Source organism: Balaenoptera acutorostrata, chromosome 18 (genome assembly GCF_949987535.1).
Source record: "Balaenoptera acutorostrata chromosome 18, mBalAcu1.1, whole genome shotgun sequence".
Classification (NCBI taxonomy): Eukaryota; Metazoa; Chordata; class Mammalia; order Artiodactyla; family Balaenopteridae; genus Balaenoptera; species Balaenoptera acutorostrata.
The window spans coordinates 3,517,552-3,532,271 of NC_080081.1; the positions used below are offsets into that span (position 1 = coordinate 3,517,552).

General features: G+C 37.6%; 1 protein-coding gene across 1 annotated transcript in view; it reads right to left on the reverse strand.

Moving 5' to 3' along the window:
- Positions 1–14,720, reverse strand: part of MYO16 (myosin XVI) — a 545,489-nt gene that overhangs the window by 248,213 nt on the left and 282,556 nt on the right. The window contains exons 13-15 of the mRNA XM_057532523.1: positions 10,834–10,961; positions 5,949–6,054; positions 169–286 (exon numbers count right to left, since the gene is read on the reverse strand). Of these exons, the coding sequence (XP_057388506.1) occupies positions 169–286; positions 5,949–6,054; positions 10,834–10,961 (352 nt within the window). The remainder of the gene's footprint in view (positions 1–168; positions 287–5,948; positions 6,055–10,833; positions 10,962–14,720) is intronic.

Sequence of the window (14,720 nt, forward strand, 5' to 3'; positions counted from 1 at the left end):
TCATAACTTGACACCTTGGGTGTGCACACTGATACACCCACATGTGGGTGCACACACACACACACACACACACATGCACACACACCAGTCACTGTTGCCACGGTGCTTGGTGTTTCTCTGCCCCCTTCTGGTAGCTCCAGAGATCTCCTTTGTTAATTTCACACTTACCTCCAGTTAAGTGTTTTTTCCTCTCACAGAATTGTAGTTCAAAATACTTTATGAAGCAGCTGGACAGGTCATTAAGAGTGGTCTTGGCGTGTCCAAAGGCTTCTAAGATGCTCATGACCTGTAGCAAAAGGGAAACGTTTATTATTTTTTTTAAAGGGAAACATTTATTGAGCTACGCATCTGTTTAAACAAAATTGGGTAATAATAGCAAAGAGACAGGAATATTCCCTCAGCTAAGAGGTTCTCCATTGTTCATACAACACAATATTGCAATTTTAAGGTCATTCTTTTCTCAAATGGAAACTGCTAGCATCCTCCCTCTCAAATGGCAGCCAACGTAACAAGATAATCATGCACAGAGCACATGACTCCCTTCCTTTCACTAGCCTCTCAGTGTAACACACACACACACACACACACACACACACACACACACGGCACACACACAACTCAGCACGGGCTATTTGGGCTTTTTAACTTGAATAGAACAGTAGAAGTGCTTCTGTGGCTTTGGAGGGAGGAATCAGAGTTAATATAAGCAATAGTCAGAATTTCCTGTAAAAATAACGAATTCACTTAAACATTTGTTTGTAACCTTCTTCTGAACCCGTGTTTACTTTGCCACATACTCTTTTGCACCCCGAGCCCCTAGATATCCCTCCCATACCCTGTTTTTGCTCCATAATAAGAATTCTAGATGAAGCCGTTGGGTCCAGTGTATCTTATCACGAGGTGCTCTTGTAGGGATGGGTGTTTGCAGCTTTAAAATGCTGTTAATATAGCTCCTCAGATCAACCCTGGCATCTGAAATTCTTCACATATTTCCTTAAAAATTGACTATAGGATGAATGTCATCTTTTTCTCACAATCGATTGTGCCTGTGATAATGATGATGGCCAAGCAATTCTCCAAAAAGTATGAAAATCTGGAAGGTTCAAAGGTACTTTTCTGTATCTTTCAAGATACTGACATCTTAGATGCAGTTCCTGCATCAACCACAAGATGGGAACTATGATACCTTATTGACTGATACACTTGGTGGTGGCTTATAATTTCTGATGATAGTATTTTTTGAGACTTTTATTCTAAATTAGAAAAAAAAAGTTTGCTGCTATTTTTTAACTTTCTGGATACTGCTCTACTAAGGCATTCAACTCACCTGGAAGTATTTTATATTTTGAAAGATTATAAAACAACACTTTAATTCTAATCACAAGTCAGTTCTAAACATTGTGGAAACAGTGAAATATATTAAAACATCTGTTTTTGAAGTTTGAACTTTTGGAGAGAAACTCTGAATCTTTACAGAAACCCTATGATTTAGGTCTCTTTACAATAACCTAATTTTAAAGATCATAACAGTGCATTGATAGTAGTAATGGCAGAAATGTTTCTGAAAAATAATTTGAAACAGTATTTATGAAGGTCTTATGTTTTGCTTCTTTTCCAACAACTTAATATGAAATAAATATATAGCAAAATTAATAGTGTAGTTATATCACATTTTAAACCTTTACAATATTACAATAAACAATTGTTTAAAAATTCATAAAAAGGAATAAAATAAAATTTTTAAATATTTTGGGTTCTAGTTTGTTGGCATTGTATCTGATAACACACTAATTTCTTATTATAATAGAAAATGAATATAAAAGATAATGAATGACCCACGCCCAGACAGGAAGTCCAGAGTAATGAACGGCGCGATGCATGTGCTCTGCCCCACCCCCACCCCCCTTCCAGCTCTGCTAATGACAAGTTCTATCACCGTGAGCAAGTTTCATAAATTCCCAAACCTCCTTTCCTTTACTCTAAGCATAATAACCCCTTCAGTGGTTATCAAGAGTCCGGTGTATGAAGCGCTCAGCTTGGTGCCTGGCACATGGTAAGCATTCAACAAATAGCAAAGATTAGTTTTGTTTTTGTTAATAATAGTAGAAAACATTTATACTTTACTTACTATGTGCCAGGAACTATATATATATAAAGTTATATATATAAAGTTATATATAAATTATATATAACCGTACACACACATTCACATATATGTACGAACGTATATGCGTGTATATGTACAAATAACTTCTTTTAATTCTCACAGCTACTGTCTCCATTTTATAGAAAAGGAAATTGATGGATTAAGTAAATTTCCCAAGTTTCAGAGCTTATAAATAGTGGAGCTGGGATGGAAACCCGAGCAATCTTTTGCAGAATCGGTGTGTTTAATCACCGTATCTGAATAACAATAAAGACATACAAGGCAGAAAATTAGCATAAACCTAAAACTACTGAACAAATATAAATACAAGGCATTCTTTCATTGTGCACTGCTGGTCCACGATTCAAGATTAAACTGAAATGAGGTTTTCGTTTTTTTTAATCTTTAATCATCCATTTGCCCAATAGGTGGCACTAAACAAATGTGTTAAGAGAAATACAGAAAAAATGCAAAACCAATACTGTTCTGCTGCTCAACTTTAAAACAAAATAATGAGAATATTGTGTCATAATAAAACTTTAAATAAAAATATAGGCAAAGGGAAGTAAGTATACATTTCCTCAGTATTTACTGTTTCAAATTTTACTGGCATGATTTGTTCCTATTTTACATTGGAATTTTTTTCTATAAAATTTTCATAGTTCTGCCACTAAAAGTTACGCACTATTATCCTGGTAGTAGTTAGTCAGCTGGATTTTCTCAAAGTAAAACTTGTAGCCTCCTCAATAAAAAATAAGGGCTTAATCAAGGTGACCCCATCACTCTCTGTGAAAGCAGTTACTCAATAAGTATTTATTTAAGTAATTTAAATGGAACTGAATGTCTTAAAGTTGAAACTCATTTGGGCCAGAATTAGTGAAAAGTCCCAGGCAATTGTGTTTTTTCCCAAAACATGACTTTTATGTTCCAATAAACCTACTGCCATGGAAAGTCCCTGCTTCCACAGTTTGAAACTCAAATACAGGGACTAGAAACAACCACCCTCTTAACTGATCTCAGCTGTTTTGAAATTGTCCAGGGAAACAAAAGCAATATCTACAGTGATAGGATTCAAACCCATCTGCCCAGGGGGTAAAGCTCACTCTGAAGCCCATCCCAAAGGCAGAATGTAAACCTATGTAGACTTTCAAGACGGGACAATTGAAGTATAAGATTAAAATCCAGAAATGTTACAGCTGTGCATCCTTTAAAAATATGTGTATTACCTGCATAAAATGACCAAAAACCACCTCTGAAGCTCACCTTCAGATACCAGTTAAATCTCCTTCTCCCCCTCTCTGTACCCTCTGCAGACAGCACTGCTCACCGTGACAGCCTGGAACTTAGAAATGGCCAGCTTCCTCCCAAACCCCTTCCTTTTGTGTTTCCCCCCAACCCAGCTCCGGATAATAACCTTGAATTATAAATCTTTAATTCTGCCATCGATGTAAACCACAAGGAAAGTGTTCTCTACGCCTCAGTTTCTCCACGATTCTGTGCTGAAGACCATCCCGATATGTCCTTCCTGTTATGTTGCTACCGTTCTTCTACTATTTATTCTTTGGAAACTGCTGATCAGCATAACCTTCAATGACTGTTTTTCTCTCACATTATGCTAAGATGTAGGGCAAGATGATTTGGTCCAGACTCAACCAGTATCTCCCAGTGGAAGATACCATGTGCCTGTCTGCCGTGCACGTGGCCCCTCGGGGCAGCATCTTGCACGTGTCTGCCCTGTGGTACCTCCAAGGGGTGTTCCACCATCTAACTCTGTTCACTCGCTCCTCTCCTTTCCGGGCCACCTAACGAACCTTCCTCTCATCTTGCACTGAACATAAAGCCTTCTACTACGTTGCTCTGTGTATCAAGGATATTCTTTTCTACTCACCTCCTAAATACAATTTTTCTTTCATGCAGAAAGTACTGGCCCATCTCTTAAACAGACATAATTTCAGTGAACACCTGTGATGTTATAATGATTTACAGTCAGTTCATAACTTTTTCCAATGCTTGTATTTTATTACCGCACAGCACACACACTCGGATGCTGGGCAAAAACCGTGGCTGGGTAATTTTCAAGAATGTCTTGTACACTGAATAAATGCATGTGGATGATCATTTAAAGGGAGACCAAAAAAAGCATGATGGACATGAAGTTTAAGCCATACTCAAACCTAAGACTGGAAATCACTTATTTCTGACACCCTTAATTTGCCATGAGAAAGGAGTAAAATGAACAAATGAATCAGAAATAGTTTCACTTGAAATTTGCATTGACATTATAATATGGATTCCCAGATGCTAATTGATTTGGAAGAGTTATATCTATCTTATCCAAAAGAATGCAGCTTAGAATGTATTCACTACATAAAGCCAATTTACATAAAGTAATCCAATTTACATAAAGTAATCTAGAATGCATTTTAGAAGTTACACTCTGCTCTTTCTCAAAGCATTGCTTTAATAAATGAGTGCTTTAGTCTGTAATTTACATAGAGACTCTGGTTTCTTATCATTACAATTAAGCCAGTAGATCTTGTTATTTTATTAGGTAACCTGAGTCTACTTTAAAACCACATTGCTTTATAGATTCTCTAATTCTTAAGTGTCATTAGTAAGCATATTACAATATCTGAACAAAGAGTTTACACTACTTTTCCCAAGTTGACCCAAAATGTTAAATTACTTTGAGCTGTGCTGTAGAATTATGCACATGCCCAATATATAGCTCGAGTTTAATAAATGGTTATGAATTAAAGTCATTAATGAACACATACAATACCATAGATGCATTGTAGAGTTGATTTATCATACATTCTTTGTAAAGAGAAAAATTGAAAAGAGAGTTTCTCCTTCTAATCCGCTGTGGCCTGGAAAACACCTAACAAAACTTGCAGGTGTCTCCTTGAGTCAAATGTCTGAGTTTTATCGTGTGAAATTTGACCTCTCCCTTAGCTGCTAATAGGGCTTTGTGGTTCCTCATTCAATCCTGACAGTATTTTAGGTCTATGAAGTAGCAGGACAAGGTGTCTTCATATAAAAGCAAATGGTACTGCATATAATTTAAAATCAGTCTTAATTTGGGTGAAGGGAGTCAAAAGGTACAAACTTCCAGTTATAAGATAAATAAGTCCTGGAGATGTAATGCATTGCATGGTGACTACAGTTAATAATAGTGTATTGTACATTTGAAAGTTGTTAGGAGACTAGATCTTAAAAGTTATCATCACAAGAAAAAAAATTTTGTAACTATGTGTGGTGATGGATGTTAACTAAATTTATTGTGGGGTGATCATTCTGCAATATATGCAAATATCAAATCATTATGTTGTATACCTAAAACTAATACAATGTTATATGTCAAAATATCAATTTTGGGGTTGAAGGTTTATCACCAGCCTATTAATGTCATCAAAGTTGACTGTTACCAGTTCTTTTACATACACTGAAACTTCATTATCATCTCTCAGTAATCCTCCCACAAAAGTTGCTTATCTGGCCAATCCCACCAAAGTGTCACTTTCTATGTAAACAACGACAGACTCTAACTGTATTACGTATTTTCAATCCACCTGTTCAGAGCAAATACAAAAAGAGTATGATGTTCACAATATTTTAAAATATATACAAGAAAATAAACCTTGACATGAACAATATTCATTTGCACCGGTCTTTTTTTCTTTCTTTCCACAAATTTTGGTCAACTTATGGTTAAACTTATGGCCTATTAAGATGCCCCCTTTATTTGTAAACTGCATTTTTCTTGCTTCTCCATAGTTTCTAACCCAAGCAAGAGACTTACATGTTTAAATTTGGAATCGAATATAGGCCTGCTGGAACCAGACCTACAGGCGAGGTGTCTCATTATTTGTTTGCTGGCTTCAGACTTCCCAGATCCTCTTTCTCCACTAAAATAAAATAGAAAAGAGAACACAAGTTTACGGTTTTGGAGAACGTAATAAAAAAATTAAATAACCAGAGATAATTCTCAGGCACAAAGAAGGTAAGGAAATGACCTAGCGACTTTTAATGAGATGATGGTATCAATTAACACTTCCATGTGATTCACTCCTTTGCTGTACTATACGCACAATAAATAAATAAGTGTGTGTGTATGTTTGTGTGCCTCTGTGTGTGTACCTGTGTACACACAATACGGTGTTTTCGATGCCGGGACTATAAATGAATAGGATGCCACTTTTGCTCCCCAATATCTTACAGAGTAGAACCACATGATGTGGGTAAATTATAGCAGAAAGGCCTTAGGCTGAAAAGAAAGACGCTGCCGCCTGTCCTCAGCTTCGTGAATGCAGGTGAGTGAGGTGGCCGCCAGGTGTCGGTCCCCTACAGTCGAGATGCGTATCTGGTAGAGCCACACGTCTGGCCTGGTTAAATCTTTGAGTCCTCCAGGAAAGATATTACATCTTCCTTGGAAAAGTCATTCAGTCCTTCTCAGCTTTCCTCCTCTTTCCTTCAAGCTGAACATCAAACATGCAGCTCCTAAAACTAAGCCGGTGAGATGGGGGAGTGACCGGGTAGGTCAGTGCCTGGTGCTTAGCAGATCCGGAAATGGCCTGTTTCGTCTTGAGGTTGCTGTCAGTTCTGACATTTCATGTTTTCCATTTTCCTTTAATCTAGGAACAAGCACCAGCCAAATATGTCCTGTATAAGGACAATGCTTTTGGTATTTCCCAGGCATACTTCATAAGTGACATAATTCCTATAAATAATGATTGTATTATATTCCTGAGACTAGGCAATATAGGGTTAACATAAAACTCCAGTACAATAATTACGAAACCAACGTGGTCCGCGATATGAAATAAAGCTTTTACTGCATCTAGATGGAATACTCGTGAAAACAGTGTTTATTCATCGATAGCCAAAAGTTGAAAATACATATAAAGCTCTTTTGCTAGGGCTTTCTCAGGTTTCTCCCTTGAGCATTTGTTCTAATGAATTTGATTAAAGGGTGTTTGCCGGGAAAGAAACTGACACTTAATTCTCTTATTCACGTCTCAACTTGTTAATAAAACGTCTACTCCCGTCATCTGTGACCATAAACATTTTAACCACTTTTAGAGCGACCAGCTTAGCAGCCTCAGGGGAGCAGGTGACGGTGACCTGCGCCAAGATACTAAAGAGCTCATTTTCTGGGTTCAAAGACCTTTCCTTTTAACCTTCTAATTGCAGAGCAGAAACAATCTAAATCTTTCATGATGGAAATTTAATGTCTACAATTATATTCTCTGTTAAAAAATTCTATTACCCAGCAACAGAACTTGATGTCTCAGGCGTCTCGTTTTTAGAGAGATTTTGCTTGCATTCACTCAGGGATCAATCTTGAAAATACCATTTTCCTTTTTCAAATATTGCCTGTTCCTTCAAATGAGACTTACTGAGGGCCTACTACGTGCTGGCGTCTGTTAGTCTTCAGGGTAAAAGAGGTGAAAAGATACCGCTTCCTGCGCCACGGGCTGGGGATACTCTCGAGGAAGGAGTAGGTACATAATTAAGGTATAATTATAACAGGTGGGCACAGCTAGCAACGAGCCCATGGGCGAAGGGGCAGGTACATCTCTTGGAAGAAGCCAGGGAAGACTTCTGGGTGAGGTGGTAATTGAGCTCATTCTTGGAGAAGGGGCAGCGTAGAAGGCAGTGCTTATCCAACGTTAAAACACTCAACCAAGACTCCCTGAGCATCTACTGAGCAAGTCGAAATAGGGGCGGGTCTAGAGTCCCTGCGGATCTGGAGACACAGAACCTGGGAGGCTGTGGGGCTGACCCCGTGGTCACGTGAGTCCCTTTTCCTTCTCCCCACCGTTGCCCTCACCCTGTGACCACATGTAGAGAAAATGATCAACTCTCTCAGCTAGCTAGAATCACATGCCTTTTAGCCATCTCATAAAATCCCAAAACGATCACCACATTTCACTTTGAGTAAAATACAAAGAAATTTTAGAAAAAAGAAAAAATGGATATAATAATCTTGGCTTCATAGCATATCAAGTTGAAACTAAAAATTCTAGTTCAACGTGTTCAGGAAACATTCCTTGATCTGAAAATCCATGTCTATGATTAAACCAGACATTGACCAAAGATTTGGGGCGGCGCTGATTGGTCATGGACCCATACAAAATTTGAAGCTTATTTGAACAGCTTTGTCTGCTAAATCTGTACATGACAGAAGCAGACCCTATGTTGCTTATTTCACAAGTTAGTTGCACATTCAGCATAAAACATTCATTTAGGTTTGCTCAGCATACTGTTAAGATAATGGATATTTGTCGTACATGCTCAAACAATTAATTAAAACCATCTATCAAGGCCTTCAGAAAATTAAAGGAAAGGCAGATCTTGGTGGGCTCCAAACTCCCAGTTCTAGCCCAGGACAAAGATCTAAAAATTGTTAAAAACTATTCCTTAGGATGAAGCCTAGTGTGCTACTGGAGCCCATAATTATGAAGAAAATGAGAAATAAAATTAAAATTTGAAAATCAAATTAAAAATCCTCTGGCCTGGTACTGTAAATCATCTGCTCCAGGAATATTTGAATTTTGATCTCCAAATCTTCAATTATTCTTTGTAAATGCTAATTATGGGACATAATAGACACTCTGTAAATGATCTTTACACAAAGTATTTAGTTGAATTCTAAATTTACTCATTTTAATGTATTAGTATAAATGCAGAAAGCCTATCGTAGTCAAGACAATCAAGGAGGTTGAGAAGCTACATGCAAACACCAATCCTGAAAGAAGACAGACAATGACTAGAGTAATAAGTCCTTGTGATCATGGATTTGCTCTTCCTTTCTTGAAACGTGGATGAAGAAATCTTTTTTTCAGAACAAGTGGTTGATAACATGGCATTATTAGCCTTTAAAAATGTCCCAAAGGAATATTAGTGCTGCAGAGCATTAACAAATCTTACTGTTGTTAGAAAAACAATTCCATGAGCAAGTACACGTAGAAACAAAGACAAACAGGTTTCTTCACTGAAAGAACATACTAGGCATTGTGAACTCTGTAATCGGTAGGTTCCTAAAGGATATGGATTCACTGGCCCCTCACAGCTTCGCTAAGGTCCAAAGTCTTTGACAAGGATTAAGTGGATTCAATGAGAATTTAGTTAAGTCCGTGGATTTGTAACCATCATTTTAGGTGAGTTTGGGGGGACCTCTGCAAGCCTCCTTAGGTTAGCGGCACTGGGCGAGCCACGCTCTAGAGTCTGGCTGTGAGTGTGGATAACTTTCACTCGGGCTCAGAAGCCAGACTATTGTGCTCACATCCCAGCTACGCTACCTATTTACTAGTTGGGAGACCCTGGGCTAGTGAACTAACCCTTCTAATACTCAGCACCTGATACATAAAATGACAATAATAATAATAACAATGATGATACCTATCCTACAAGGTTACTAAAGCAGTGAATAAGATGATACATGGAAAGCACCTAGAGGAGGGTCTGGCACTTAGTAGGTTCTCAATAAATAATGAGTTGTTATTATTGTCAACACTATTACACACTCCCCACCATCTCATGATTTTTAAAAAGTGTTTCTCTTTTTGTCTAAGTGAGACCAGGAAACCCAACAGATAAAGCAGATGAAAGCAGAGTTGCTTGATTCAAGAATGCCTGGGTCCCCCCCCCCACCCCACCCCAGGGGACACTTCGGAACAGGTGTAAAAACAACCATTTGCACACTATTTTGAAAACCAGAACACTAAAGTTTGCAACCCATCGATGTGACCCTCCATCATGGAATTTCTGATTAAATTAACAACGTAAAAGTATATAAAGAAGTGCTTATTTAAATATTTAAATATTATTTGGGTTCTTTCCAGGTTTCCATCGTTGCTCTTTTATCTCACTTTGACTCAGGTTGTGCAAAGCTTTATTCACACATTCAGTTTTCAACCAACACTACTGTTGAAAACTATGCAAAGCCAGGGGTATTTATGAAAGTCTCCCTCTTGTGGCAGTGTGGTCTGATATAAAACATAATTCTCAATGCAGATCTTATTTTAATACCTAAATATTTCTTTATTCCTCTATCAATATATAATCACATTTCATCCCTACTTCTTGCGGTACACTTCTTTTTGACGTGAAGAATTTTTGCTCCAATCTAAATGCTCCCTCCTGAGCATATTGGTATTTATGAGCTAATATTATAATCGCATTTCACTAAAAAATTACTTTGAGTGTATAATTTTGTTGACATATGAGCAAAGGAATAAATACCTAGAAGCGGGTGGGAAATCCCACATCTGCAAGGTCTTGCATGGTATTTTGCTCAGCACCACATTTTGGAGAAGGGTGGTACTAGTATCGGGTGCCTCTCTTTCCCATGTTTTCTAAGGTTTGAAAGCAAGACACTGGTTCTAAGCTGTAAATCTTCAAAATGAAGAAAAAAATTGGATGACTCTCACAAACATAATGTTGAATGGCTGAAATGAGTTTCGGGCTCCGTTTGTTGATATCGATTCAGCTACACTCAGGGCCATTTCTAATAACAAAGGTGTTTCTCCTTTGTAACGAGTCAAGTGTACTCACTGCACACTTAGTGGACCACAAACTGGTGAGGGAGTAAATAAACGTAAACCGGAAGAAATGAGGATGGTCTTACCGCCCAGCCCCCAGGGCAGAACTGAGCCTGGAGCTGGGGAGAGGGGCAGGCTCACCTGAGGATGAAGCACTGAGGTCTCTGCTCCTGGAAAAGCTGGTGGAAGGCTCTCTCCGCACAGGAGAAAATGTGCGGTGGCAGAGAGGGGCAGGGCTGCCCCGCACTGCCCAGGTACAGCTGGGAGACCTGGAAAACAGGGCAGCACACAGGCAGGAATCTCCGTGAAAAGGGCTCAGGATCCTTTACCCCACGACGCAATTGACAGATTTCCCATACACAGAAGCATATAAAGCTCTAATTCTGAGTCTCACTTGTAAACACAAACCATTTGCACCATGCTGTCCTTCTCAGCACATTTTAAGCATCCGTAATGACAAAACGGAGGCATACATCTGAGCCTTCATTATGTGGTTTGCAGGCTTTAAATCACTTGGCTGTGTTCAAAAAGAGTAACTCCCCAAAATCCAGTTCAATAGCTATCCATGAAGTAAGCTGAAACGGTGGCAATTTATATCAAATGCAATTTCTCTCAGCAGCATTTAATTTCAGCAACATAAGGTGGCAAGGATATTTAATTTGAAAAGAAAGCAGTTGCGTCTGAAACATACAAATTTACAAATTTCTCGGAAAAAGGACAAATAAAATGAACTTGACTTCAGTGCAACGGTGACTTTTAATGATTGCCACAGTAATTCAGTGCTAGTATTTTTAGTCCTTTTGAGTTTCGAGTGAATCGCGTTATATTAGAATCAAAACTAAATGACAGGAGGACTTCTGAGTCATGAAGAAATATCAGACAAACTTAATATTTATTCTGCAAAATAACTGGCTTGTATCTTCAAAGATGTCAAGGTTGGAAAGTTCAAGAGTAGACTGAGGGACTGTTCCAAATTGAAGGAAATTAAAGCGCCCAGTGGTCAGCGCACCCTGTGATGGTGGACTGGATCTTTGGTTGTTTGGGCATCACTGAGACAATGGAAAAGACTTGAATGAAGCCTCCTGATTAAATGACAACAGCTCTAATTTCCCGATTTTGATGACTGTATGGAGGTCATGTAGGAAAACGCCTTTGTTTGTAGTAAATACACAGTACATGTACTCAAGGTTGATGGGACAACATGCCAGCAAATTATTTTAAAATGGTTGAAGAAAAAAGTTGTTTGTACTCATTATTTGCAATTTTTCCATAAGTGTAAAATTATTTCAAATTATAGGGGACATAATTTTTTAAAGTAGAATCAATGATCTACAGCTACAAGAAAAAATTGGATGACTCTCACAAACATAATGTTGAATGGAATCTATCAGATACATATGAGAACATACTATGAGATCCCATTTACAGAGAGCAAACAAAAAAAAAAGCAGGTGAAACCAATCTATGTATGCTGTTAGAAGTCAGCGTGGCGGTACTTTGGGCAAAGGGTTAGTGATTGGAAAGAGCAAGTGTGGGCTCTGGAGGCTGGGAATGTTCTACCTCTAGTGCTCGTGGAAAAGTACACTCAGAGATGAGCACTTTCCTGCATGCATTATATCCCAATAAAAACATCAAAAGCCTAAGTCATTAAACATTGCGGTTCTGGTGCAGAGAGAGAAAAAGGAACCGCTGGAACAGACTACAGAACTCAACTCAGGCCCACACGGTGAGATTTGGGGGCCGCAGGGCTGTGTCACTTATCCTTAAAGGAAGCTGTCAAGAAAATTGATTATTCGTAAAGGAAACAAACATCACTATCTCATGCCATGTGTAAAACTAAATTCCAACTGAATTTAAGTTCCAAATATGAACAGCAAAGCTTAACACATTTAGAAAAGTATGTAAAAACAGTACTCTTATGATTTGGGAGTAAGAGAACAGGGGTCAAAAACACAAATTTTTTTGGGAAAAATCCTACAACATTATAGCTAACAACTCCTGTTCAACCACATACAGCATACATATAATAATAAAAAAAACTGAGGCGAAGACAGAGAGGAAAGTAAGCTGGGCATACAATCAATAAATTTTCAGCATTTTATAAATGACTCTCACAAATCAATAAGAAAAACTGGAAACAAAATAGAAAATTGGGCAAAGAATGTAAGCGGAAAGCAAAGGCCAATACATGTGAGAAAAGATGAAAAAACAACTCTCTTCGTAACCAAGGAAATGCTATTTCAAACAATAAGGTGATATAGTACACATGAACTACTGGTAACTTTATCAATAATAGCTTAATAATGATGACGATGGCCTCACTTGCTATATGCTTGCTGCTTTTCTCAGCATTTTACACTCACTTATCCAATTCTCCTAGAAACCTGAGACTTGGATATGAGGATGATCTTCCTGTTTACAGATGAGGAAACTGATGCAAAGAAAAATTAGTGAGAGGTCCAAGGTCACATGGCAAGTTAGTGGTGGAGCTTGACTTCAAAATGAAGTTTTCTCTAGGGCTGAAAAACACATGTATAATACTGAGTGTTGTTCTAAGAAATTCTACATGTAATTTGGCAGTAACTTCTAAACTTAAGGAGGTAGGTTTGACTAGTGATCTCTCTGTAGAAATTCTCAAACATGAACCAAGAACTACACACCAAACAATCCTCAGCACTCTCTGTAAGAGCAGAAAACAAGAAAGTAATTCTACAATAGGGATTAATGAATAAATATAAATAATTGTGTATTAAAACAATAAAACACTATAGGGTATTTAGAATGAATTAACTAGACCCGAACCTTTTATCATGGAAAATTTTTGAAAGCATAATGATTAATGACAATTTTTTGCTGTAAAAGAATATAGTTAGTACATTCTCTGAGTAAATTAAAACAGAAAATAATGGCATATGCAGTTTTTATTGCATATATTTGTGCATGTATACAGAGTGAACAGACAGAAGATTGGATAAAAGGATAACTTCGGTGATGTATACGTATAGCTGATTCACTTTGTTATAAAGCAGAAACTAACACACCATTGTAAAGCAATTACACTCCAATAAAGATGTTAAAAAAAATCTATTAATGGATAATAAAGAACAGTACATAAAAAAAAAAAAGGGTAACTTCGGGATAATGATTGTCATCTTTTGTGAAAAGGAACAGGTTGAAGTGGAACTCAGTCTGTGCTGACATCACACAGTGTCACTTAATCTCAGACACCATGTAATTGAAACATGCCTTTATTTTCTGTACCACCCAGAAAACAACATTACAATTAAACTAGCACACAATGTCTTGGTATCACATCTTTAAAGCTGCATCCCAACCTCAGGAGTGCATGTGAAAAAAGATGGCACTTTTTATTTTAAATTTTTTAAGAGATACGAGACATGTATGGGGGATGGGCACACAATTGTCTATTATACTTGAACTTTTTGCATTTTGAATTATTCCAGAATTTAAAATAAATATAAAAGATATTTGAATGATAGTGACGTCTACATGATAATTCATAAGCCAGGTAGGAAGGTTTAGCCCACCTTTGTTTTCTTGCAGGATAAATTTCTGTTTTGCGTTTGTTTGGTTTTTTTTAAACTTGCACTAACACCATTTCACTTTCTCCCCAAGTCCAACCTGGATCTAATCTAATTTTGACAAAATGCTTTTAAACTCCATTTGTTTTTGTAAAGTCCTAGTAAGGATTTCGTTAGATGTTATCAAAAAAGTGAGATCCAAGAGACCCAGGAGCGTGCCTGTATCTACGTGTACGTGGGGTTCATCTCACATTCCTGCTGTGTTTCTTCAAACCTATTTAGAGTTAGGTATTCTCCTTAGGCTAAGTTTCACTACACTTTAGATGTGGTAAAGAATCGTGAGTGTCCAAAGTTTTTTCATGATAATCAAACCAATAACCTTTCTCAATTCCCTTTTCCTGTAAATCTTCTTCTTTTCATGCGACGTTAGAGTTTGTATTGTAGAATACTCCATTGCTACTACCTGGTAATACTTTGCTTGATGCT